At 50.1% G+C, this 24,895-nt stretch overlaps 9 protein-coding genes across 9 annotated transcripts; 5 read left to right on the top strand and 4 right to left on the bottom strand.

Moving 5' to 3' along the window:
- Positions 1-1,412: 1,412 nt before the first annotated feature.
- Positions 1,413-2,681, top strand: CMQ_297 (allantoate permease; the record flags this gene model as incomplete). The annotated part of the gene is made up of 4 exons (XM_014313919.1): positions 1,413-1,666; positions 1,725-1,865; positions 1,938-2,005; positions 2,347-2,681. The coding sequence occupies 4 exons, from the start codon at positions 1,413-1,415 to the stop codon at positions 2,679-2,681; spliced, it is 798 nt and encodes a 265-aa protein (XP_014169394.1).
- A 185-nt stretch (positions 2,682-2,866) lies between these two features.
- CMQ_197 (haloacid dehalogenase type 2) lies at positions 2,867-3,547 on the bottom strand (the record flags this gene model as incomplete). Its single annotated transcript, XM_014313819.1, has 1 exon — positions 2,867-3,547. One exon carries the CDS (start codon positions 3,545-3,547, stop codon positions 2,867-2,869), a length of 681 nt encoding a protein of 226 aa, XP_014169294.1.
- Positions 3,548-4,389: 842 nt separating this feature from the next.
- Positions 4,390-5,490, bottom strand: CMQ_276 (translation initiation factor; the record flags this gene model as incomplete). The annotated part of the gene is made up of 2 exons (XM_014313898.1): positions 4,390-5,330; positions 5,412-5,490. 2 exons carry the CDS (start codon positions 5,488-5,490, stop codon positions 4,390-4,392), a joined length of 1,020 nt encoding a protein of 339 aa, XP_014169373.1.
- A 419-nt stretch (positions 5,491-5,909) lies between these two features.
- On the top strand, positions 5,910-10,880 carry CMQ_4 (tmem1 family; the record flags this gene model as incomplete). Its single annotated transcript, XM_014313943.1, has 3 exons — positions 5,910-5,943; positions 6,053-8,988; positions 9,045-10,880. The coding sequence occupies 3 exons, from the start codon at positions 5,910-5,912 to the stop codon at positions 10,878-10,880; spliced, it is 4,806 nt and encodes a 1,601-aa protein (XP_014169418.1).
- Positions 10,881-11,835: 955 nt separating this feature from the next.
- On the top strand, positions 11,836-12,530 carry CMQ_99 (FAD dependent sulfhydryl oxidase; the record flags this gene model as incomplete). Its single annotated transcript, XM_014314038.1, has 2 exons — positions 11,836-12,086; positions 12,149-12,530. The coding sequence occupies 2 exons, from the start codon at positions 11,836-11,838 to the stop codon at positions 12,528-12,530; spliced, it is 633 nt and encodes a 210-aa protein (XP_014169513.1).
- A 529-nt stretch (positions 12,531-13,059) lies between these two features.
- Positions 13,060-14,153, top strand: CMQ_170 (proteasome component; the record flags this gene model as incomplete). The annotated part of the gene is made up of 6 exons (XM_014313792.1): positions 13,060-13,093; positions 13,213-13,258; positions 13,325-13,339; positions 13,413-13,447; positions 13,520-13,760; positions 13,835-14,153. 6 exons carry the CDS (start codon positions 13,060-13,062, stop codon positions 14,151-14,153), a joined length of 690 nt encoding a protein of 229 aa, XP_014169267.1.
- Positions 14,154-15,442: 1,289 nt separating this feature from the next.
- On the top strand, positions 15,443-17,147 carry CMQ_333 (cyclin-dependent protein kinase complex component; the record flags this gene model as incomplete). Its single annotated transcript, XM_014313706.1, has 2 exons — positions 15,443-16,897; positions 16,968-17,147. 2 exons carry the CDS (start codon positions 15,443-15,445, stop codon positions 17,145-17,147), a joined length of 1,635 nt encoding a protein of 544 aa, XP_014169181.1.
- Positions 17,148-17,849: 702 nt separating this feature from the next.
- Positions 17,850-18,378, bottom strand: CMQ_111 (superoxide mitochondrial precursor; the record flags this gene model as incomplete). Its single annotated transcript, XM_014313733.1, has 2 exons — positions 17,850-17,924; positions 17,983-18,378. 2 exons carry the CDS (start codon positions 18,376-18,378, stop codon positions 17,850-17,852), a joined length of 471 nt encoding a protein of 156 aa, XP_014169208.1.
- A 3,448-nt stretch (positions 18,379-21,826) lies between these two features.
- On the bottom strand, positions 21,827-23,330 carry CMQ_68 (uncharacterized protein; the record flags this gene model as incomplete). The annotated part of the gene is made up of 2 exons (XM_014314007.1): positions 21,827-21,931; positions 22,338-23,330. 2 exons carry the CDS (start codon positions 23,328-23,330, stop codon positions 21,827-21,829), a joined length of 1,098 nt encoding a protein of 365 aa, XP_014169482.1.
- Positions 23,331-24,895: the final 1,565 nt, after the last annotated feature.

Below are 24,895 nucleotides of genomic sequence, written 5' to 3'. Positions count from 1 at the left end.
TTATATTTGTTAAAACATATTTAGGAGCCCCCGACAATAAAGGGGGCTAATAAGACATATACCGACCAATTCGTTGTTTCAACATCTGACCTTGTACAAATTATATCACAGGCTGTCCCCGTATCTGTACGTATACAGTTGGGCAAAAAACGGGAGTCCTCCTGTACGGAATAGCTGACGCAAAAACAAATAGAGAAATGCTACATTATTGTGGCTACTTTGCGGCACCCCACGACTATGAGAACAATGCAAAACGGAGGTCGCCCTGCGTTGTGGACTGTTGCTGATAAGGCCGTCATTTTAGCTATGTTTGCTAAACAAATCCATAATGGTCCTTATCTGTGCTATCGCCTGGAAAGCAATTTTGCCCTTGAAGGGTCCGCAGTATGCCGCTTGGTGGTTATGTAGTCAGGGTCATTTCCGATCGGCGACGTTGTAGCAGACAGCACGGCAAACGACACAAAAGGGCCCACGCTCGCATCAACGACAATGATCGCACTCTTACGCTGCAATTGTGTTCCTTCAGGACCCTCCGTTCAACAGCTGAGAGCACATTTCGTGCAATTGGGCCAACACCGACAACATGGCATCCACGACTAGGTCCATGCCTGCAGCCCAGGCGGCTAATCTTCGAACTTCTGGCGAGCAACTGGATGAAAAGGTCGACAAAAAACAAACTTTGATTGTGACAGATATGGAGGCCATCAAAGATATCTCCGAGGGCGGGTTTGTTGACGAGCCAGGTACTATGATTCCCCTCTATATTCTGTTACAAATACGGCTGACCAGGATCTTCAGAGTACACCGAGGCGCAGTACAATAAGCTCAGAAGAAAAATCGACCTTTATTTGATCCCTCTGATGTGAGCGGTTTTCCCGAAGCCACACCCAATTTCAAATGCTGATTTTAAAGGTTCTACTGCTATTCAATCCAACAATCCGACAAGACGTCCATCAGCACACAGGCAGTAAGAAAGGATATTCGTGATCTTTGTGTCTTTCAGGCCTTGGCTAATCGCATTGAAGATTTTCGGCATCAGAAAAGATACGAGAATGGTCGGTCAAGACTACCAGTGGTTGACAACCATGTATGCATGAACATTCGTTGGCCTTACGCCACACGTATATGACTGACTTCCCTACAAGTTTCTATCTCACATACCTCGTGGGAGAATTTCCGTCAAACTATATCCTCCAGAGATATAAGATGGGACGTTGGCTGTCCATCTACATGTTATGCTGGTGTACGTCTTCCCGTGAATAGGCCTATTTCAAAAATGTCACTAACGCGATAAAGCAATTTGTGTCATCTGCGTAGCTGCGGCACAAACGTGGCCCCAGCTGATGGCATTGCGAGCCTTACAGGGTTTCTTCGAATGCACAATCTCTCCCGGGTTTTTGTATCTTACTGGGATGTGGTACCGCACAGAGGAGCACGCCAGCCGTGCTCTTATCTGGCAGGCGTCGGAATATATTTTGACCATCTGCACCCAGCTGATGATGTACACCATCGCCAAACATGCTGAATACCACAATGGCTTGGCAGCTTGGCGCGCTATATCATTGTTCCTTGGCGCAGCGACTATGGTTGGCGCCGTGGCCTGCTTCTTTGTTCTAGGCACGCCGGGAGAAGTCCGATGGCTCAGCAAAGAAGAAAAGCGCATGGCGTAAGATATCTTTCTGGAGCGTTGCATTTTTGGGGGGTGCGATTTTGACACCTTTCAGGTTGGCTCGAGTTGCAGAAAACAAGTCTGGTCATGATACCACGGGCGTGAAATGGTCCTGGCCACAAGTTGCCGAAGCCTTTAAAGACCCCCAGATGTGGTTCTCGTTTCTCAACGCATTTTTGAACAATGTTCCGAACGGGTACGTACGATTGGTCGCACGCTTACTGGGGGCCCATCCTAATGCAGACCACAGCGGCTTCACTACCTTCAGCACATTGATTTACGAATCCTTCGGCTTCAATACCTGGGAAACGATCCTTTATGGTCTGCCTCGGAACGGTACGTGCTCCATGCCCTGACACGATAAATCTTGTTCAGAACTGAATAATTCAGCCGTCGGTTTCGTATGCTTCATCGGAGTTGCTCTCTATCTACGGTACATCCAAAACCAGCGGTTGCTACTAATGATAATGGCTTGCATCATATCCTTTATTGGCCTTTTGGCTTTATCACTCCTTCCGAACGACAAAGCACATGAGTGGACGAAGTGGGGTCTATACTTGATGACGGTGGTTTTCGCCTTTGCTATCTTCGTTGCATGGACCCTAAGTATGTACTCCCTACTCCATGCTTTCCCCCCCACACCCCCTGCATAACCACACATTCTGACAAGATCATAGTTCCATCGAATGTTGCAGGTGGAACTAAAAAGACAGTGGTCTCGTCGATGACCTTCATTGGCTACTGTGCTGGAAACATGGTAGGCTCTCAGGTTTTCAAGACCAACGATGCGCCGCGATACGTCAAGGGAACTGTGGCTTGTTGTGTTGCCCTTGGGCTCGAAGCTATTGTTCTCCTACTATGGAGGTTATGGTATATGTACGAGAACCGGCGGCGTGACATTGCTGCCGCAGAAAGTGGCATTTCGAAAGAGGAACAAGAACGCTTAGGCCGTGAGATGGGTGAGCAAGACATGACCGATTGGGAAAACCCTCACTTTAGATACAGCATGTAGCACGGTCAAGTCAAGAATGGTTCTGCCATGCTGTAATTCGTACTATGGCCTGTTCGAAGAATCAGAAAGGATAAATTCATATCGGGTGTTGATTCCAATCCGCTTACTTTTGCTTTCACACTTTACATCAGTACTGCGCACCAGCTTTCTCTATCAACCATTCGCCGAAAAGTTGCGGTTTTATATTACAGGCCCAGTGCGGTTGCTAGCGTGTCAATCCCATCAACTTCGTAGTAGTGAAAATCAGCCTTTGTAGCAGCCTTTCCCCGGTTCACAAAAACTTTGTGCTTGATTCCCATAGCGTCCGCGGTCTGAATATCGTATTCCATACTCGCTGAAACATGAAGAACATCCTCCGGCCTGCAACCTAGTTTATCGAGCATATATTCGAATCCTGCCATTCTCGGCTTGTAGCTCTGGGCTTGCTGTGCGGTGAAGACTGCTTGAAAGGGAGCGCCAAGCTTGTCGACATTGGACATGATTATTTCATTGGTTGTGTTTGACAGGATAGCAAGTTTGTATTTTGTAGCTAGTCGCCGGAGGCCCTCCGGTACATCGGGCCATGGTCCCCAGGTTGGGACGGCCTTATAGAAGCTTTCTGCTTCTTCCTTCGAAAAACTGATGCCAGTCCTTTCGCAAGTGCGCTTGATGGCGTTGTACAGAACTTTGTCGTATGACTTGTAGGGCCCCAAAACCTCATCGAATCTGTATCCGCTGAAGAGATGAACAAATTGGTCCATCTCGTCACCTTTAATGCGGTTAGAAAATATCTGGCGAGCGAGCCCGCCCATCTCGCTGAAGTTAGTCAATGTGCCATAACAATCAAAGGTGATAAATTTTGGCTCAAAGTCAATAGTCGCAGCCATATTGTCGAGATCTTAGGAGCAATAAATCAAAAGATATACAGACGAAGGTTAGGAATGAATTAGCATTGTCAGGAGGACAAACAGTTCTGCAAATCAGGAAGAAGCTAAAACATCGAGTCAGCAATCACAGAAGGCGGGGGGGCTCGGTGATTTCCTAGGAGTAAGCCATTGATAGCGGAATGCTCCGCCGAGAGAGCTAAAATATAGTTCCGGAGCTGTCCGAAAGCCAAGCAGCAGATTTACTGCAGCTCTTGTGTATAATAGGTACAACATCAAAACGTCCACTTGTACGCAGTCATGGTTGCTCTGCTTCTATGCGCCGATTTGAAGGAACATTAAAGCGGAATTATCAAACCAGTGGTGTCGAAGCATTGCCTGAATACTATTATCCCTTCTTTGGGCGCTGCTGTGCTAAAAATTGGCATCATATCAGATTGAAGCACAAGTACGCAATTAAAGCTATTTGTTAGTCTGGTGCTCCGTAGTTTCTAAATCATGCCACGTGGAATGGACGTGCTACCAGTCATCGCCATCTCCGCAGCAACATGACCTTGCTAGCGCATATGTTGATATAATTAAATTGATTAGTATGTGAGAACTATCGCTGCTCTGTGCTAACGCTGTTAGTAACCAAGCACTTCAATCGTTCCAGATCGCCAACAAAACAATTTGATAATATGGAAAACCCCGTTCAGTTGGTCGTTCTCTACGGAGATTGGGGTTCGTTTCTAATAGCAAAACAATTGTGTTTGCTACTTATGCCGTCGGTCCAGGCGCATCCATGATCTCAGCCAAAATCAGAGATAGTTTGGCCCTTGCCTATAAAACACAAAGGAGTTGATCTATATACGGGTCAAATCAAAATTGCCATCAGAATTCTTCGTTATCGAGCCCTTTTCGGTAACAATAACGTCAATAAGTGCGAACGGGGTGACGTCGAACGCCGGATTCCACGCATTGATATGCTGGTCAGCAATAGCCACCCTGGCGTTCTGGTTCACATCAACTGATCCATCAGGGAGTACTACTGGACCGGATATTTGTGAGAGTTCTTCTTTCTTTCGCTGCTCAATCTTGATAAACTTTCCGGTTTCTGTCTTAAGGTCGATGCTAGTTGTCGGCGCCGCGACAATGAATTTTATGCCATGAAAGCGCGCCAAAACAGCAAGCGAGTAGGTGCCTATTTTGTTTGCCGTGTCGCCATTACGCACAACTCGATCAGCACCGACGATCACAGCGCTGATGTTCATGTGTTCCTTTTCAAGAGCAAAGAGGGCACCAGCCATCGAGTCGGTCAGAAGAGTACTCGGTATGTGTTCAAAAACAAGCTCGAAAGCTGTCAAACGACTGCCTTGGTTGTACGGTCGTGTTTCTGTGCAATACGCATGTTGCAACAGCCCTCGTTCATGCAACGAGCGGATGATTCCGAGTGCCGTACCGTGGCCGGAGGTGGCTAGCGATCCCGTGTTACAGTGTGTCAGCACAGATATCTGCCGGTCATCCGAAGCCCCTGACTGCTGCTGCAGCCAGTCAGCACCGAAATTTCCGATGGCCAGGTTTGTCTTGAGGTCCTTTTCGAGAATGTGCTCGGCAGTCCTGATGTACGTCTCAATGATGAGTGCCTTGGCCGCAGAGTCTTCAAGGGCCGACACCGGCACTTCGCGTACGGCTGTCTTCAAATTGGCGATAGCATTAAAGAGATCCACCGCGGTTGGACGGCTCTTTTTTAAATAGTCAAGACGAGAATCAATGTGTGCAATTGTGTCCTGTGGCGTAGAGGCGACTGCAACGCATGGTCAGCACACGACTCTCCTGCCACAGTAGCGAGATATCTTCGTTTTGTAGTGAGTATCGCTTTACTCACTGCAGTAATTATTTTGCAGCTCTACGGCGAGAGACAAGCTTGCAACAATTGCAATGGCTGGTGCTCCACGAACTCGCATCGATCTGATACAGTCGAAGGCTGCCTCGCTCGTAGAGATTGTGTCATAATGATGTTCATGGGGAAGCCTCAATTGATCCAACACCTCTAGGCTCCCCCTGGTATACCGAATTGCCTCAAGGCTTGCTGTCATAGTGCCGCAAAGCTGAAATAAGAAGGACGTTGTGACAACCTTGGAAAAGTCGTCGTTGAAGGTGCATAAAATTCTGCCGGAGACCCCGCCATAGCTACAATTTTAACAACCAAGTGCCCGATCAGCAAACCACATGTAGGATCACACCGCCTTCCGGATATGGAACACTGATCTTCACCGACAGCTTGTCTAAACTACGAATGTGTTCGCATCCTTCCAGCGAATTTTCAAAATACTGTCTCCATACTAGTAGCACATCCTCTAGGCCTTTCTGCTTCCTGTTCGAAATGGAACAACCGTGTTCGACATCCAAAGTAACCGGTACGCGTGTTCAGCCTCTTATCTCTGGTGTTTACGGCAAATTGTTTCGCCTCACTTGAAGCCGTCTTCTATCTGACCGCAGCCTTACTGACGATTAGTATAAATTCAGTTGAGTATTTCGATCCTTACGGGCTCTACAAGCTTATCGCCCCAGGGCTAGTTTCGCGGTTGCCCTTGCGCCACCTCCATTGGCAGTCTCATTCGGGCCCTCTCCGATCCATCGACACCCTCCATGTCGAGCTGGTAGCTGCTGGCTCGCCTTTACGACCCCAATCCTCAACGCAAGACAAAACTGGAAAACATACGAGTAACCTAGCATCCAAATCCACTGCTGTGGATGATGGGTTTCAAACCGCCACCTTTGGCGGACGAGGCGTCTCTGTTGAGGACGATGTTGCCGCCGCCGCCGTCACATCCCAAGCACCGACGGCAAAAGAGCGGCGACACCAGATTCCTGGTCTACGCCAAACGCCCTACTTGAAAGTTCTGCTTATGAGATGCGACAGCAATGATAGCTACAAATCTCAGACACGATCCGAAATTCGCGAATGGATCAAGCAACATACAGCACAAGCCGGAAAGAAGTCGAGTGTAGCTGAGAACCATGACGCTTTTGAATGGATGATTGTCCATGTGGTTATCCCAAATTCTGCAGCGTACACGCAGCCCCGGACAAGCAAGCAGTCCGACGGCTCGGCAACAGATCTCACAACCAAATCTTCGTCCCGATGGGGCAAAAGCTCTACCACAATTCTAGAAAAGCTTCGGTCAGATTTCAACAGCAGTAGTGGGAGTAAGATAATGGACCGGGTTGCACAGATTCGTATCGGGGTCAACGACTTTCCTTTCGAGCTATTGCCACTCGTCGTATCGGCCGTCCCCGGTGGTCACGCAGAGACGGAGAAGGAGTCACAGAACGCGTGGTTGGACTTAATCGACAAGTTCAAAGCTCTAATTCTGTCAAGTTTCGACGCTCGGGTCTCTCAGTACGAAGAAGACATTCGAGAAAAAGACTTGCAGCGAATGCTCCCGGGATGGAACTTCTGCACGTTTTTCATACTCAAGGAGGGCCTTGCCCGCGGATTCGAAAGTGTCGGCTTGGTTGAAGATGCGCTCGTTGGCTATGACGAGCTCAGCGTTGGTTTGGACGCTGTCATCAAGGAGCAGGAGACCAACGTCCGTACCGCGGACGTTCACGGCGGTTCTCTGCTGAAGTATACCGAAGACTTGTTAAAACTTGCCCAGGGGCAAGCGTCAGCTACCACTGTTAGAAGAGGTTCCGAATCTGTTGACGAAGAACCTGTCGATCTGCAGTCAAATGATGATGGTATTCTCAGTGACAATGAGGCTGACCAAGTTGACGACATTCCGATTAGCTCAACGAAAAAGGCTTACCGCGAACTCATTCTTGCCAACAACGTATCTGTTTTCGACTTCCGTTGCTACATATTTTCTCGACAGATATCCCTCCTTCTACGATTAGGAAATGCTTGGTCAACACGCGAAGAGCTTCTTATGAGATTGAGAAGTCAACAGGACTCTGTTCTTCCTACAGCAACGCCCCATACAGCTAGGTCAAAGTCGCCCGACGAATCAGAGAACCTGGCCATGCTCGCAGAAATTTGTAGAAGGGCGTTGGAGTTTATACCTGCCCTGTCTCAAGTGATGCGAGAGGACCTTTTGTACGCTATTTCTCCAACTACCACTGGAGCGAGCTCGGCTGGCTCTGTGCCGGACGCTACAACAGCGCTTCAAACACTCTCGATTGAGGTGGTGGATAACATGGTGGCATCATACGCGTTTTCCATTGCGCAGCAAATTTTAGCGCAGACGGCATCGAAATCGTTACCCACTCCTCCTTCCACGTTGGGCACATCTAACGACGAGGCAGTTGCCACAAACCCGGAAGCCCAAAGAGATGTGCACCCAGTGAGGTTATCTTCTCTGCACACCAACAGTTATGGAATAACCCGAGGCCCACCCAGCCCTGGTGTATTTCCTGGACCTGGATTACCGAAAGACCCAAACCCCGACGAAGGTCCGCACTTTCTCAAGATTGGACTAGAAGAATTGGCAGCACGTCGTGCGGATCTGTTTATGCTTTCTCGCGGAATTTTGGAAGAGAGAGGGAAAAAGGTGGGCTGGGCCGATGGATGGGTATCAGCACCAGCTATCGGTGAAACTAGCGTTGGAGTTTTGGAGGATATCGATCTTCACGACACCAGAGGAAACGATGCAAGTGGTGATGGCGATGCTGCTTGTGTCGAGTTGCAAGTTGCAAGGGATGAGTCTTCATCTAAACCAACTGCGCTTGCTGGCATCGTCAACGCTCTTTTGCGCACTGCGCTCAACAGTCAAGATTCCTTTTACAGATTGTATGAGACACTCACCGACAAGGCACTTCGGCACTACACCGTCGCTGGAAACGCCCACTCGGTTCATGCAAATCTCGCCGATTTGGCGGTCTTGAAGTATCACTTAGGGGACTTCCCGTCTGCCGCGTCCTACTTTTACGAAACTACGCCGTTTTTCGGTGGAAGTAGCTGGAATCTTCTTGAGCTGTCCATGCTTGTCATGTATTCATGCTGTTTGAAAGAAATGGGACGAAAGGACGAATACGCGTGGCGGCTGCTGAAACTCCTTTCAAAAGCTGCAGAGGCAGAAAGGGACAGGATCGCTCAGCAGGCTTCAATCAGCCCTGGGGGTATACAAGGAAGTAAGTTTATTGATATAGCCTTGCTACAGGGCTATCTCCCTGAGCTGCTTAGCGCTTCTTGCGAGCTCAAGAAGGAGATGCGTGTCCCTTTAACCAATTTTTTCAACATCTTCGAGGTCGTGGGAGCACCTGCCTACACTGAAAAGCAGGACAACTTCGCGCTTGTTTTACAATACCACAGCTTGCTGCCAGATGCTCTACCAGTTGACCATGTTCGAGTCCGCATGCTATGTGCGTCGAGTAGTGGGCAGCCTCGTGACATTTGGCTGGAGACCAAAGAACCACTGCGCCTCCAACCTGGAAATGGAACATTTCGCATCTACAGCAATGTAAGACAGCTCTCGATTCTAGTTACTACTGCCTTGAGCACTGACGATTGTATCAGACTGTTACTCCTGGCATGTATGTCATTGATCAAGTGCGCCTAGCAAGCAGCAATGTTGTCATCGCACATGAACGCCAACCGGCGAATGCCGATGCCAGTATTTTCAAAGAGCCTCATGTCATTGTATATCAAAGGACAAGCGCATTTGATGTCCAACTGAACACGTCAAAGGCCCTTCAGCTAGACAGAAACAACCACTTGGAGGTTGAGCTCCTCGCAGGATGGAATGAGATTACGCAATGCGAACTCCACATACGCGCAGCTACAGGTGGTCTGCGCCTCATCACATCTGAGTCCCAAGTTGTCGGTTCGCAGCATTCCTTTTTCAGCCCGGCGAAAGGTGGTGTTGTCACTTTCGGCTCGATTGGTGCGGGAACAAGTGCCAAAATCACGTTTCCCTTCTCTATTGAGCAAGACGTTCTCGACCTGTGCGTAAAAATCGATGTCAGCTACACCACGGAGCACGGCGTGTTCAAACTGTCAAAATGCCCGTCTGTCACCACGGCTCTTGCTCTCGGCGTCAATGTACAGGATGTCTTTAAGCACAACTTTTTGTTCTCTCGCTTTACCGTCTCCACGGCCACAGCTAGCCCTCTACGACTACTTCGAAGCGAATTGCTCGATTCCGACCTTTTCTCGTCTGAGTTTGGAACCTCCCCGGAAGTGCCACCGATAGTGTTTCCCAAGCAGCCAGCCAGTTTACTCTACAGGATAACCCGCAAAGTATCTTCCGCGGCAAGCAAGAACTTGAAAAAGAGCATGCAAATCAAGCTCCATTACAGCATTATTCAAGACGAGATTGATGAGCAGCTCGAATATTCGCTCACTGAAGCTTTCCGGGGCACAGATGCATCCATTTACGAGTTCTCCAGGGTAGCCGTTTCGTGTGTCCTACAGCATATGCATTCCTTTCTCTCGCCATCTGATTTGGAAAGAATCGTTCTTCTGGGCGAGCTTTCCACCTCATTCATTGGCGGCGTGGATTGGGACCTTAAATTCCCGGGTCTAGGAAGTGACAGTGCTGGAGTAGATTTGAAAGAGCAGCTTTCTTCGACAATTCGAGGATGGCAAGCGATGACTCCGGTCATTTTCCTCTCGCAGAAGTCGGCTCTGAGAAAAGCACGTACCATTCTTATCCCTGTCGACATACCTAGTGTGACCATTGTCCACACTGCAGACATTCGACTAAAGCAACCCCTTGCCTCATCGTTGGTAACTCGGCACAATAGTGAAATTGTTGCCTCTTTATCCAGACTAGCAACGCCAATGTTTTGCGTCAATCAACTTCTGCCCGCCACGCTTCATCTTAAGTGGACGCGGTCGTGGGATACCGCTGACATCGGGGCACAGCCATCAGGGAAAACAGAATCTCAGGCTTCCGAGGACCTGGAGTTCAGTTTCGAAGTGACAGCGCCAACGGATACGTGGCTTATTGGCGGCCGGCGAAAAGGTCATTTCATTATACCAGCTTCAAATCACACAAGAGGCATCGGATTGACGTCTACTCCGGAGTCTGAAGCAGCCATTCCGCTGACACTGATACCGCTTCGAGAAGGATGGTTGCCTTACCCAAGCGTGGAAATTCGTGAGGTTCACAGCAGTGATGCCTCTGGCGTCTATACGGGTACGGGCCAGCGCGGACCATCCGAGGCGTCTCACGATCCTCTTCAGAATCGACATCACTGTGAGACTGACTATCGCAACCTGGGTGAGACTGTTCACATTGTAGCCGATCGCAAGCGCGTGACGCTGAGTTTGGACGCTAGCGGTCCTGGCGGCGGTCCATTGGTTCTCGAAAGTGAACGGCCTGGTATCGTTAGCAGACTGGCAGTGTGATAAGAGGCAAGTGCAGACAAATTGTTACTTGGCTTTTTGATAGCTTAGGTGTGCGACATGAATATGTACTGAGAAAACAACAGTAGATCAAAGAAACTCGCGATTGCCATGCCGACACCAAACCTCTGTGGACATGTCAGCATCAAAAATAGGATTCTTCTAAAAGAGTATTGATTAAAACGTACTTAAGTTTGCTTTACTTTGTATGGAGTATTACTCCGTACTTCAGCTAGACCCGCCTTTCACGTAACCGCATATTACTCCGTATACGGTGTATTGTTAAGCATGGGAATCCGCCACACTGTAGACCTTCCGCCCCACTTGGATTATTGGTCTGTGATTGGCCAGAAGGCGCAAAAGCGGGACATACCACTAGTATTAATACGGACCCCTAGAAGGGTCCTATTTCTTCCTTAGTACGGAGTACTCCGTACACAACACACACCTGCTCTCACCACACTCAATTCAGCCTCCTGCTCCTCACAGTGTATATCACCTTCATGAACCCTGCACGTAAGCTCTAAGCCTGCACATGTATCTGTTCTTACAGTCGATAAGATATAATTATGTACGCATGTTATTGCCGTTGACTTGACACTCCCATTGTCTCCGTGTGTATAACACATTGTTTTCCTCTGCTGCTTCAGGAAGGATCCGTAGTCTCCTTGACCACGTTTCGCCACATTTCAGCCCGTAAGAACAGCTCATCTGAAGCTATCTTATGTGCCATTTGGGCCAGTGTCATTCGTTACGCCCCGCTATTAGCTTGTAGCCCACTGTTATTGGCTTAGTCCTTCTGTAAACCGGCTGTTCGTTTTTCTTCGAACTTCGTACTCCATAATACAACGTAAAATACGGAGTACTCTGTACACCTGCGCGAACTGGACTACTTACTCACTGAGCACCGGCGAGCGTCACTGACAAAACCCAGTTCTCACAGAACCACCCGATCACGATGGCGCGACGTTTTCGCGCCGGTGCGTTGGCGGCTATCATTTTCATCCTAATCACGACTTTCTATCTCTCAGTCAGCGGCAGCTCTGGCGCTAGCCTTAAGGATCTTGCAGATCCAAGTGTTCCTGGCCAAGCCAAAGCTCCTGCATCACCGGTCTCCGATCGAACCGATGGGCCTGTCCAGTTCGCGTTGCCGGCCAGTGTACTTGATGGGGCTGCTATCGCGCCAAAGCTAGAGAACGCAACAATCAAGTGAGTCTGGCCTTGCTCGTGTGTAGCTTGTACAGGAACTGACTGGTGTTTGTCATGTCTAGGCAAGAGCTCGGCCGCGCATCCTGGCGCCTGATGCACACAATGATGGCGCGATTTCCCGAAGAGCCGACTTTTGACGAAAGCTTAGCCTTAAAGACGTATGTGCAGTTGTTTGCTCGGCTGTACCCTTGCGGCGACTGCGCTGCGCACTTCCAGACCCTGTTGCAGAAGTACCCTCCACAAACATCCAGCCGAACAGCCGCTGCCGGCTGGGCCTGCTTCGTGCACAACGAGGTGAACAAGCGCCTTAGAAAAAATATATTTGACTGTGCCACGATAGGCGACTTTTACGACTGCGGTTGCGGCGACGACAAAGGTGGTGTTCACGGCGCGTCGGGAAAAATAGGTAGTGCGGTCGACAACAAAGGCAAGCCGCACCGATAAGGCCAGTATTAATCGTCAGAGAAGGGTGTAGTTTTCTCTTGCCGGTCAGCTTCCAGGTCTGGACTGGTTCGGCGCTTGTTTTGGGATACCGTTCTGTACTCTGTACACTATCCAGTTCCATTTTCGCTTCTTGTCCAGTGTCTGCGTGTTTTCTCCACGATCGTCCTTATATTTGTGTGGCATAAAATATTCGAGGTTCTCCCTCGACTGCGAAGTATAGGATGCCATCCTACTTCGTGTTTTCTTTACTTTTGCCAATTGCTGCAACCCCTTCAGTAATTCGTAGTTAATCTGTTAGCATGCACGTGTCGTATCACGTGCACTTTACTTGCATTCTGCCCAGCGGTGAGCTACCTGCTAACGCAGTCTAGGCTGCCTAGAGCTCCCGTTAAGCATCAGCCTTCGTAGTCATTGATGCTGACGCTGCAAAGTACGACTAGGCAGTCTTTACGCCCAAGCAAACTCCAGCCATACACACCCCGATACAGCCAACAAAACTTCCGCGGTTCTTCACATCTCTGTCAAAACGATGGAGTTTGGTACCTCTGGTCATCTTAGCGAAGGTGAGCTTTTTGGGCTATCTGAGAATATATGCACTTATCCCTTCTCTGCCGCGCCGTAATGGCACAGTTTTCAGGGGGTCTGTATTTTGTTGTTCGTTCTCTAATCAGTAACGTTGCAGATGGTATCCACGTCGATATGGATAGGTTGAAGAAAGGCGAGGTCAAGTAGGTGGTCGAAGCATTAAGGCGGTGCCCGCTTTCGTGCCAAAGCTTTGCTAACACCCTTTGCAGTCTCGGAACCTCAATGTGAGAAGCCACCCTCGGCGAAGTCTCCAAAAACATCACCGACCGCATCTGAACTGACTAACACGATGTCCAGCATGGCTGTCACTTTCAAAGACGGTGTTATCCTTGGTACGGAACTTCCTAAGCACGTTGGGAAAATTTACAAGCCAGATCATGCTGACTAGGGACTCATTCGCGCAGGAGCCGATTCGCGAACAACAACGGGCGCGTACATTGCCAACCGTGTCACAGACAAATTAACCCGGGTTCATGACACGATTTGGTGCTGTCGTTCCGGCTCGGCGGCGGACACGCAAGCTGTTGCAGACATTGTGCAGTATCAACTTGGTTTGTTTGCTATGCTGAATGGCAAGCCTCCCACGACACAAACGGCTGCGGCAATATTTCAAGAATTATGTTATTCCAACAAAGACCAGTTAAGGTTAGTCTAGTGAACATGCCCGGGGGAAGCGATCAGGGTATCGTAAATTGGACGCAATTCTGACTTTGCTGCAGCGCCGGCCTCATTATCGCAGGGTGGGACGAGCGGTATGGCGGCCAGGTGTATTCGATACCCCTGGGCGGTTCTCTTCACAAGCAAGCCTATGCGATTGGTGGTTCTGGGTCGACCTATATCTACGGTTACTGCGACTCAAACTGGCGGGAGGGAATGGAGAAGGATGAGGCAGTTGACTTTGTTAAGGGTGCTCTGAAAGAGGCCATTCGGTGGGATGGAAGCTCGGGCGGCGTGATACGCATGGTGGTGTTGACACGAGATGGTGCGGATCGGCATCTGTATTTGCCAGACACGGGGTACGCAGTGCGCCAGCAATAAAGCAAAGCCAATATGGTGTATGGCAGGATGAAAGGCGTGGTTTGATTCTATTAAAAGCCCTGTGCCTGGTCTTCCCTGTATATCGTTTACGGCGCTTTGCGAGCTCGACTGGGGGTTCCGACTTGCGTCGAAGTTCTGATTGACCATCGCTGCGCCTTCTCAAGATTATACGCAAAGTTAATACTTCGTAGTGTGCAGCAGAAGCAGTGAGCGTAATTGGTGGCCATCTGAGTGAGGTCCCGTGTTAGTGTTTCGGTCGAAGAATGGCCAGCATTACCTATGTATGCATGCGTTTTGTTTCTGTGATTTGCGCTGGGAGCAACTCCGGCAACTTAAATGCGCTGTAGGGACTCTTACCGGCCGAGAAAGCACTACCAATCAGCGTCATTACAGCAGCCGCGCTGTAAGCAGGGGTTAAGGTGCTGCAGACGCTAAAGATATAGCTCATCCTCACCGCCGCCTTGCTGCTAGGGCGCTGTGCGAGCGCCTGCCACCCACTTTTTGTCACCCTTTTCTTCCCATTCTCGTCTCGCTGACCTGTTGTCGCGACATCTCCTTTCCTTCTTTCCACCACAATCTCCTTCATCTCCGTCACCCTCTTCCGACATCCCATACTACCTCACGTTTCACCCTTGCGTCTTCGCCCCCGCTGCTTTTGTCTTCCTCTTGCTAACAGTACCTCCGCTCTCCCAGCCCTTCCCTTGCTATTGAGGGGTCAGGAGCTGTCCTCGGACTGTGGAGGCCCCTCCCACCCCCTCCCTTTTTCTCGTCGAGTCTCCCCATTCTCTCCGCGGGCATTACGGTGAGGGCTGTAATCCCAATAGCTATTTGCATACGTAGGCTACTGCCCAAACGACAGCTGTTTTACAGCTTTCCCATTAACAGCCACGGCGTTCTAATTCGGACTATGCCAGATTAGCGGTTCTTACAACTTCTACACTACCTCACCACACTATTGTCTTCACGGGAATCAGTCACGTCTAGCTGCGCGTCTTATCAATCAGACTGGTGCAACGTTATATCGTCGAGCTTTTGTATTTGGTATGTCCATGTTGTCACTCGTCGGCCTCGCATCACATTTCCCTCCACTCTAAACTTGTCATGAGATGCGGCTGTCGCTTTCGCAGCAGATATGATATGCTTATACCTGGCCGTGCGATGATAGACCTGCGTTCCGGCCCTTTATCGCGGGGCACGATAAGGCTTGCAACTGAACTAATCATGACTCCAGATTGTCCCCATATTGTCTGATCACAAATCAACCCCACGCCTACCGATACCATGATATCATGGCTGCTCTGATCGGCAGCTTTGCGCGTACCGATCACTCTGCATCTTCAAACAGGTCGCTGTTGCCGGCCCTAGCGTTCCGGCCACCTCAGCCGCAGCAATCACCACAACGTCCGTCGACCTCCTGCCTTCAACATCCAAATTACATGAAGCATTCGGCTCCGCCGAATCCGCACTTCACTGGCGGCAACGTTGCCGACCCCCATCCCCCGTCGCCTCCCGGCAGCGTTCCGAAAGAGACGTCAACGCTAGCCCCAGCTGTCTCTGCTGACCGACCCGACGGCATCATCAGTGCACATTTTCGGAATCCCTCTCCTCCTAACTCCTCCTCGCCAACCAGCGTCAGAGTCGCCTCATTCTGCACCCCCCCGGCGAGGGATGGAAGCTTAGCGCACATGGCATCCACTGACGCCAGCACTGCCCAAGCGGGAGCCATTTCTTCATCCACACAAGCCTGCCAGACAGCTGTGCCCACCCCAAGTGCAGCTCGGCCTCCGCCCCCAACGAACGCCATCCCCTCGCCTGCTAGCGACACCTACTACTACCCGCCATGGACACCATCAGGACCTGATCCCGTGTCCACATCCTCTACATCACCATCTTCACCACCGCCTGCCCAGCGCACGCAGAGGACAATACGCATTCGCAGCCTTAGTCACATCGAAAATCTTGCACAGCTTGATGTTTCCACTGGTAACGGGCCTGGCATTCTCAACGATCCCCCACTCCAGGATATGAAATTTGAGATCAGCGACATGCCTATTGGTGACATAATCAGCATGGTGGCCGCCCTTCTGACCAAAATCACCACAACAAACGACCACCAGCATGATGCATTAAATCGTATTGCAACTCAACAGCGGCAGGCCCAAGTCCACGGGGACGGGTCAGACACCCACGGAAGTCCCTTTTCAGCGTCTGTGCTCGCCTTCCATGGCAAGAACGTTCCTGCAATCACGATTCTAAGCTATCTCACTCGAATACACAAGTACTGCCCTACCACATATGAAGTATTTTTGAGTCTGCTTGTCTACTTCGATCGCATGACAGAACGTGTGAACGATCTTGTCATGAGGGATGAGAGAGAGCATAGGAAGAGTGCTAGCCTGCAGCAGCAGGGACAGCCAGACCAGCTGGATAAGAAACACGACACGGTCCAATCGCATTCAGAGCTAGACGTCCAGATGCGAGACGAGGGCGAGGAGTCGAGCCAAGGCGACGAAACTGACGAGGGCCTTGCCGACAGCGATGATGGCAAAGCTGTCTGCAACAGCACTTCTCACAATGACGGACGTGGTAACAGTCCGCCTGCCCCTGTTCCACATCCGACGACTTTGACCGCGACCTATTTTGTAGTCGACAGTTTCAACATTCACCGCCTCATAATTGCCGGTGTTACTTGTGCGAGCAAGTTCTTTTCGGATGTCTTTTACACGAATTCGCGATATGCAAAGGTACGCCGCAGACCCTAAATAACCGCCCGTCACTTTCTAGCTATCAGGGGGCCATCTGACATAAGACTAGGTGGGAGGACTTCCGCTTGCCGAGCTGAACCATCTAGAGCTTCAGTTTTTGATTCTCAATGACTTCCGCCTTGCCATTCCGCTGGAGGACCTTGAAGCGTACGCCACGATGCTTGTCGAATTTTACGCCCGCGAAGTTATTGGCAAACGAGCGCGTCCATCGGGGGCCTCGCAGACATAGTCAGGTACACTGCTGAAGTTAGCAGTCTCTACAGCGACCAAATACGAATATTAACGAGCGATGACACTGCTACGAGTGGGTGCGACAGGCCGAAGCCACGGCGGATGATGAAGCTTACAGATAAAGTATACACTGGAAGGGGAGAGGCACGGAGTTTGGCATACGACGGACGGCTGGCATCGTCCAGTTGTTGATTAAATATCCATAATTGAGGACGTGTGGTGATGAGGGCTCGTCGCATCCATGATAAACTACAAGATGCCATATCAGGGCATGCTGCTTAGGCGAGTCTTATTTTACAGGGGCCATAGAGCACATGCGAAGTACGGGGGTCGCGATCAAGTGGCACGCACCGAGGGCACATCACAATAGTGGTGCAATAAGTATTGGGAACTGTCACTGTCGTATATTCTTAGCTTCCTTTATGTCGCCATTTCGAGGGGGGTCGGGGGTCTCCCATCGTATGATTTAGATTTTGTTTTCCTTTTTCTCTTTACTTACGGCGTCTTGTTACAAGCAGCTCGCATAGATTTGCCTTCTGATCCCTTGCCGCACATGCCCGCAGGTTGACACGTTGACCTAGATAGATCTATAAATCTCGTCCCAAGACTCTGTGTATCGCGATTCGGCCGTTGTCCAATTAATGATTTTCCAGATATTTTCCACGTAGGACTGCTTCCCATTTTTATACTGGTAATTCTATTAGTACGGACAAAGGGCCTTCCTTGTCTGTGGGTTCTGTAGTGAAGCCTGACCACCGATTGCAATACTTCTTACCTAAAGGTAGTAAGCATGTTCCCCACATGTCGATGCCTAATATAGGCGTATCACTCACAACCGGATCCTGGTCCTTAGTTGTAGTGATGAGCAGGCGTCCATCGACACCGCATCCAGAGCGCACAAGCCAGCCCCAACCGGATCCCTGGACGGATAATAGAGTCGACGAGAAGGTAGTGCTGAAATTGTCCAGGCTGCCATATTCGACACCGAGAGCAGCCAGGAGTCTCGGGGCCTTCGCTTCGGGCTCACAGGCATCAGCACTGCTGGCAGGAGCAAGCGTCGGCCAGAAAAGGGCGTGATTTATGTGACCACCCCCATTGAAGTGGATAGACGCTTGTAGGGCAGTTTGATCGGCAATGTGGCCTTGAGAGGCAGCAACGTAGTAGTCGGCCAGGACCGCATTGAGGTTTGTTATATAAGCCTGGTGGTGTCTGTCATGGTGAAGGGTCATGATCTCTGCCGAGATATGCGGTTCCAGAGCGTACAGCTAGCCGTTAGTTCGTGCCCAAAACTTGAGGAGAAAGTAAGAGAAAAACTACGCAGATGCTTGTTAGTTCGTACATTGTAATCGTATGGTAGAGGCGGCAGGCTGTATGTTTGCACAGCCAGTGGTGCTGCTGCCTGGAAAAGAGTCAGCGGTAGTCAAGACGAAATAAGTGGTTGCTGGCACGCTAATATGAGTTAGCCGTACAACATCTTACCATTGCTCCAAACAAAGTTTGTGCAGGCGCCGTTACGATGGCTGTCTTGGCAAGTAGTCATGATTAACGCGCTGTGACTTGAAATTGTTGAGAGTTTGTTGCGTTTGCCAAGTTACGATGTAAGTACTGAGTACTCCGTACTTACGGAGTAGGCCGATACTACGTGCGTAGGGGTTTTGGTTGTATAGCTAAGCGTACGACTTTATTAGCCGATCACCGTTTTTATTCATTTTTAAGTGCTCTTGCTCCCTTTCCATTCCAAAATCTTCGAAAACCTAGCATCAGATGAGCGTCTTGCATACACGAGTACTCCGTACTGCTCACATAAACGATTTTATGCGCGTATGCAACTAATACGGTAATCACGCTATTAGCTGATCATTAAAAATATTAAAAATAGAGAGCGCCGCCGACACAACTGTGCATCGGGGCACCTCCATCCGGTCTGACTCGAGCGAAACGACTTCGATGAGGCCGAGTGTTTATGCAATCAGTACAGTGATTTACATTCCTGCATAGGTTGGTATTAATTAAGCCAGCTGGCTAGATCTAGCTAGGCTCGTCAGTCGCCGTACATCTTTGATACGTAGTTGTAATCACACGTGCCAATGGGATTTCAAGTTCTTGGTCCGCTAATTCAGCACGTTTTTCGTCGTACTGTTTTCAGCGTCGGACATCACGCAAATTCCATTCGGCAGCAGAGAAGTGACTACTTACTTTGACAGGCTAGATGCATGTACTGTTTTTGCAGTATCAAAGCCGAGGTCGCCTAATAGGAAAGCCTTTACCGCTTAATATTTGCATGAACACGAAGTATGGCAAGTTGCAGTACATGCGGATATTAGTTTTAAAGCAGGACAGCTGCAATGCCAGCTAGAATGGAAGCAGCGGGATCGCCGATTGTGAATTTTTCCCTGATTAGTGACATTCGTACGGAGTACGGAGTACCTGTATCTTTACCATCTGACTCGGTGGTACTATCTCGGTAAGAGATATGTATAAGAGAACAGAGATACCCGCCGCTTTAACGTCAATTTGAGTCAGATACAATGCAGATTAACGCGCGAGATAATGACGAACGGAGAAGATATCTGCATGACGTATCGCACTTGCATTGAACAACCCGCCTATTAGCTAACGTCTTAATTTCTCTGTTCAAATCTTGCACGCATCTCTTATCTGGTCGTCTATAAACAATTTTTTGGCCCCTGTCTTGGCTTTTTTTTTTTTTTTGGCTGTGGCCACAGCAAATGTTATCCGCGGCTTGCCATCAATACGCCCGGCTGGACTTTTGTACGCGGCGCTGCTTTCTCGGATCCCATCTCTCTCAAACTTTAGTTATAGCAGCAACATGTTTTTGAGCTGGAGTGATTTATGCTGGTGATTTCCACACCCGGCCTCTCGAACTACGGGATGCACCGGACACGCGACTAGTTGCGCTCTTTTAGGGCGCCTTCGACAGCCGTAGTCCGCGCAGCGTCGATCTGGCTTCGCAGTATCGTGTCACGCCGTCCATTGATAAGACTGGGTTTCTATTGCCATTATGGTCATACGGTGGGTGAGTTGCTGCACACGCGCCTCGCCTGGTATTGATACGACAAGAGCAGCCATCATGTTCTACGCACGTTATCCTACAGTGTCCCCGGCGAAATTGTAGTCCATGTCGACCTTCTACAGCCCACGATTCTCTCTAAGCACCTTGTGTCACAACGATCCATCAACTTCGGCTTGCATTACGTCCCTGCTGCTGAAGCAAATGTAACAGGGATATGCCTATTTTAAAGACCTTACAAGCTCCGAGACTGATTTATTGCCTACTGTAAAAGGCCAAAAAATCCCACGTTATACAGATTAGTTGAATGATAAAAAGACTACCGACGACAATGTCATGGCTTTACTTGCTATCCTTGTCAATTCTCTTGTCCATGTCTTTTGTATGTAAAAATCTGTCGGCGGCTCTAATTTAAGATCAGGAGAGGCCAACCTGGCTATCTAGTACATCCTTGCTGTTAGCTATCCTAATTGTAGTATATCGAGTACAGTCCCGTAGGCTTATGTTTGCGTCTACAGACTTACAGTTCTTGTGCTACCGAACTTCAAGCTCTTTAGGCTCTTCAAATCCAGTTGTCCCTACACCGACTGAATTAACTTAGTCTGGAGGCAACGAGCCATATCCGTATTTTCTTAGGCACCTTATAACCTCAAATACCGATTTCTACTACGGACTCTATCGACATCGCACAGGGAGGAGATACAATTTATTCTTAAGGAGTATGCCCTCTAGGTGTGCACCTAGGACTTACATGCAGCTAGTGACAAGGGGAATTAGTGTCTTGTTTAGCTCTGGCCCAGGCGACGTTTGCGGAGCCCTTCTCCAGCCTACTTTCATTTACTGGTTGCCCCTATGTGACCGCAATTGGCGCCATAAATCAGAAGGGGCCTGAAATTGCTGTATCGTTCAGCTCCGGTGATTTCCGCTCGCTCCACTCTCGGCTTGCTTGGCTGAACACCGCCTTGAACACGTACCTTGACTCAAAAGCCGACATATACGGAGTATACGTCCTTTTTCTTGCCCCTTATCAGGGCTTTATACATGTTGCGGCCTAGGGAAGCAACTTTCTCGTTTATTCTACAGTCAGGTCGCCTCAATCGCCTGTCGGGAACCAATGCCTCATTTCCCGTCTTTGCCGGAGTTGTGCTTCTGCTTGATGCTGCTCGCCGCAACCTATTATCGCCTCCCCTCGACTTTCTTGATCCTTAGCTTTACAATAATTCGGCCGTTTGACGGAAATCACGGCCAATGCAGGTGTAGGACGCACCGATACTGCAAGCTTTCAATCACTAGCATACTGGAATGCCACTCATAGTTGGGACCCAGTCAAAGGTTTCGGCACGCCTGAGTCCCAGCTCTGCTATCGGCCACTGCGCCCGAGGTTGCAATATTGAATTACTTTTCTCCATAACGTTCTGAAAAGTACGATAAAGGGCTTGGGAGTTGTTGAATCGAATAGCAACAATCAATTTTCGTTTTTTTAAAAAGGCGACAAAGTATTTCTAATATGTACAGGGAATATCAAAAAGATCATATGCTGCGTTAGATGCGGCCAGGCACAGAAGTAAATATCTAGCTCAAAAGACCCAAGCCGAGCCAAGCTGACGAAACACATATCGCCACCCACAAAGGTACGGAAGCGCCATTCATGGCACCTGAAGTTGTGGCCGCAGTGGCTGAGCTGCTCGTGCCGGTGCCGTTGGCCGCGTCACTAACGCTGGTGGTTTTTGTAGCCGAAGCTGCAGCCGAAACTGTAGCCACAGAAAAGGTTGTCTCAGCCAGACTTCCAGAAGACAAGGTGGTTCTAGCGGCAGTACCGCTGGAACTTGTGTAGTAGGGTCCGGTATTCCCGGAAGGAGTATTAACACCGGTGGAAGTAGTAGTAATAGCAGTGGTAGATTCCGTGGCGGTGGCAGTAGTGACTGTGGCAGAAGAAGCGGTAGCAATGGACGGGGAACTGCTTGCAACACCGCTTGCGCTGCTGCTGCTGGTGCTGACGCTGGTGACTGAGATGCTGGTGACTGAGCTGCTGGTGTTGAGGCTGGTGACTGAGATGCTGGTGACTGAGCTGCTGGCGACTAACTTGCTGGTGCTGGTGCTGCTATATGTAGACATAGCGAGCAGCGAGTTGCCTGTCTCGCTGGTCACGACGAAGACGCCTGGTGAGTTGGAGGACGGCTGCACAGCCGTGGTTGTATCGACGGCAGAAGTTGTCATGGCGGCTGCAACGGAAGTCTCAACCACTGTATAGGCAGAGGTTGGGCTTGTGATAGCGCTGGAAGAGAAAACAGCAACAGTAGCTAGGGTGGTGCCTAAGGTCGAGCTCGGCTTGACAACAACGGCGGCTACAGTGGCTGCAGTCAGAAGCGTAGACGTGGTAGTATCTGTAGAGGCACTGGAGCTGTCTGAAGTGCTGTCTGAAGTGCTGTCTGAAGTGCTGTCAGCATCACTGCCGTCCGCCGCCAGGGCCACGCTAGCCGACACGGTGTCTCCTGTCGCGGCATTCACGGCCATGCCCGTGTCATATTCAATATTGTATACGGGGGCAGTGGTGAGTGAGGTAGTCAGGCCGAGGGTGTGCGGGCAGCTGGCCTGGTTGCTGACATCCAGGTCCAGATTGCACACCTCGTCGTAGCCGTAGGAACAGATGGGGTCCAAGATGTTATAAAGGACGTAATTCAGTCCGACCCAGCTGCTCGAATCGGAAATGCAGCTGGCGACGTAGTCCATGCTGTTAGAAGCACTCAGCGGCAGCTTCGAGCCGGCGGTATGGATCAGATCCGCGCACTCGGACGCATCGACGTCCTCGTATTCCATTTCGATACCACCGCCGGCAATGGGGTCAATTGTAGCCGAGTTACCTGTCTGCAGATAAGCCCAGGCGTCATAGCTGACGTCATGAGCACCAGCAGACTTGTCGATGCGCAGCAGGTTGACCGAGCGGCTGCCATACGTCAGCTTGACACAGATGTTGGTGCAGTCCACGGAGCCGGGCCAGTAGGCAACACGGTTGGTGTCGATCTTGCAGCCTAGGACGCCGACAGACGAAGAGTAGCTGGCGTGGGGGGTGACAGACACGCTGTCAGCCGCCGCCCACCCGGCGAGGGCCAGGAGAGAGGCGACGACAGCGGCGGACTCAAAACGACGCATGAATGGATTGGACTTGTTCGTCGAAGGGAATGTTGCTAGCTGCAAAGGCGCCGGGACAAGGAGTGTGGCTCTGGTGGAGCTGGGGAAGGAATGAAGGACCGACTACCGAACCAGTGGTAGTGAAAGAGCAAAAGGACGCCTGATGGCCTTGGAGCAGTTGGAACAGCCGGTGAGGGAATGTGAGGTCCGAACTGGTTGCAAAGTGAAAAAGGAGTGGCCTGCCACAGGATGCGGCTGTCTGTGCAAAATGAAGGAAGGGAAATGAGAGATGAAAAGAGTGAAAGGATGGAAGAAAGAAGCTACGTCCTTTATGCCTGTCGCGACGCAGCGGCGCAATGGCTCCCCTTAAATGAGAAGTACGATGCTGAGCAGCCTCGACGCTCTGAGCGAAATACGGAGTACTCCGTATATTTGGCGTAGTCAGAAAAATCTGCCCTACGGCGAGGAGACGGCGGAGCTGTTCCTGGCACTTTTCCCTGGACTTTTCTTCATTCGGTCTAAAGTGGCCCCATAGGCTCCAGTTATACCAGGTCCTTCGACATGGTCGGTGGGGCATTTCTTTGTTAGAGCGCCACTATTGGCTGTGTGCCTGGCTGGAAGGAGTGGACCGCCAGGGTCGCAAGGGGAGGATCCTTTGTTTCGGCTTTTGTTGTGTGCCTGCCGCCTTTCCGTCATTTGGGCGACGCCTGCGAGGGTAAGATAAGATACGGAGTACAAAGATGCGCCGTTACACCATTCAACACAGCAGCTGGCGGGTCGCAGTCGGGGTTGGCTAGAGCTGTCAGCAAACTTTGACATGGTTGCAGCCCCGCCAGCCATCCGGCAGTGCCAACCTGCGTTACACTTGTGTGCACGCTTCTTTTAACATCACAATCCGTACTCTTGTCAAAAGCCGAGCGGAGCGGCAGCCAAGTTTTCTACGAAACGTCTATCGGCGGTCTTTGACCTTCAACGTAGCGTATATCACAAAAAGTCATAAGGTTCTAGATTATCGGCTACAGGAGCGCGCTTTTTCCCCATGTCTGCTCGTATTCGCGAGCCGTGCGTAAGATACAATTGCTACGACATGCTTTCGTCTCCATTCTTCGGTTCCCTCTCGGCTGTTCTATCTTTGTTTGCTCCATGTGCCGAACGCGTGCTGTTTCCCCTGATCTCCGTAAAAACGCCTGTCTAGCTGTTTACGGAGTCCAGATCGACGAATTAGCTAGGGCTGTCTCCACGTTCTCTTAAGCTCCTTTGTCTGCTTTCCACTTCTGTCCTTTTATCCCACAAGTACGGAGTAGACGCTGGTATGCTGTTATTGACACTCTCGCTCTACTTCCAGTTCGCATACGGTTCAGCGAGTGGCAAGGTGGCCGCGTGTACTCCCTTTGTCTAACTTTTCCTTTGTTTGTTACCCTATTTTGTTCTGGAACCTGTTATCCCGACAGCTCGATACCAAGCATTGGTTGTGCTTACACAGTCTACATTTATGTTTTCCACCAAAGGAGATAATGCAATGCCACCATGATTAATCATCGCACATCGCCTCTAGTAAAAAAGTATTTGTGCGGGTTGTAACGTGG

This window comes from Grosmannia clavigera, assembly GCF_000143105.1.
Source record: "Grosmannia clavigera kw1407 unplaced genomic scaffold GCSC_179, whole genome shotgun sequence".
Classification (NCBI taxonomy): domain Eukaryota; kingdom Fungi; phylum Ascomycota; class Sordariomycetes; order Ophiostomatales; family Ophiostomataceae; genus Leptographium; species Leptographium clavigerum.
Note: the sequence above shows the minus strand (reverse complement) of the source record. Positions and strands in the feature narration are given on the sequence as shown.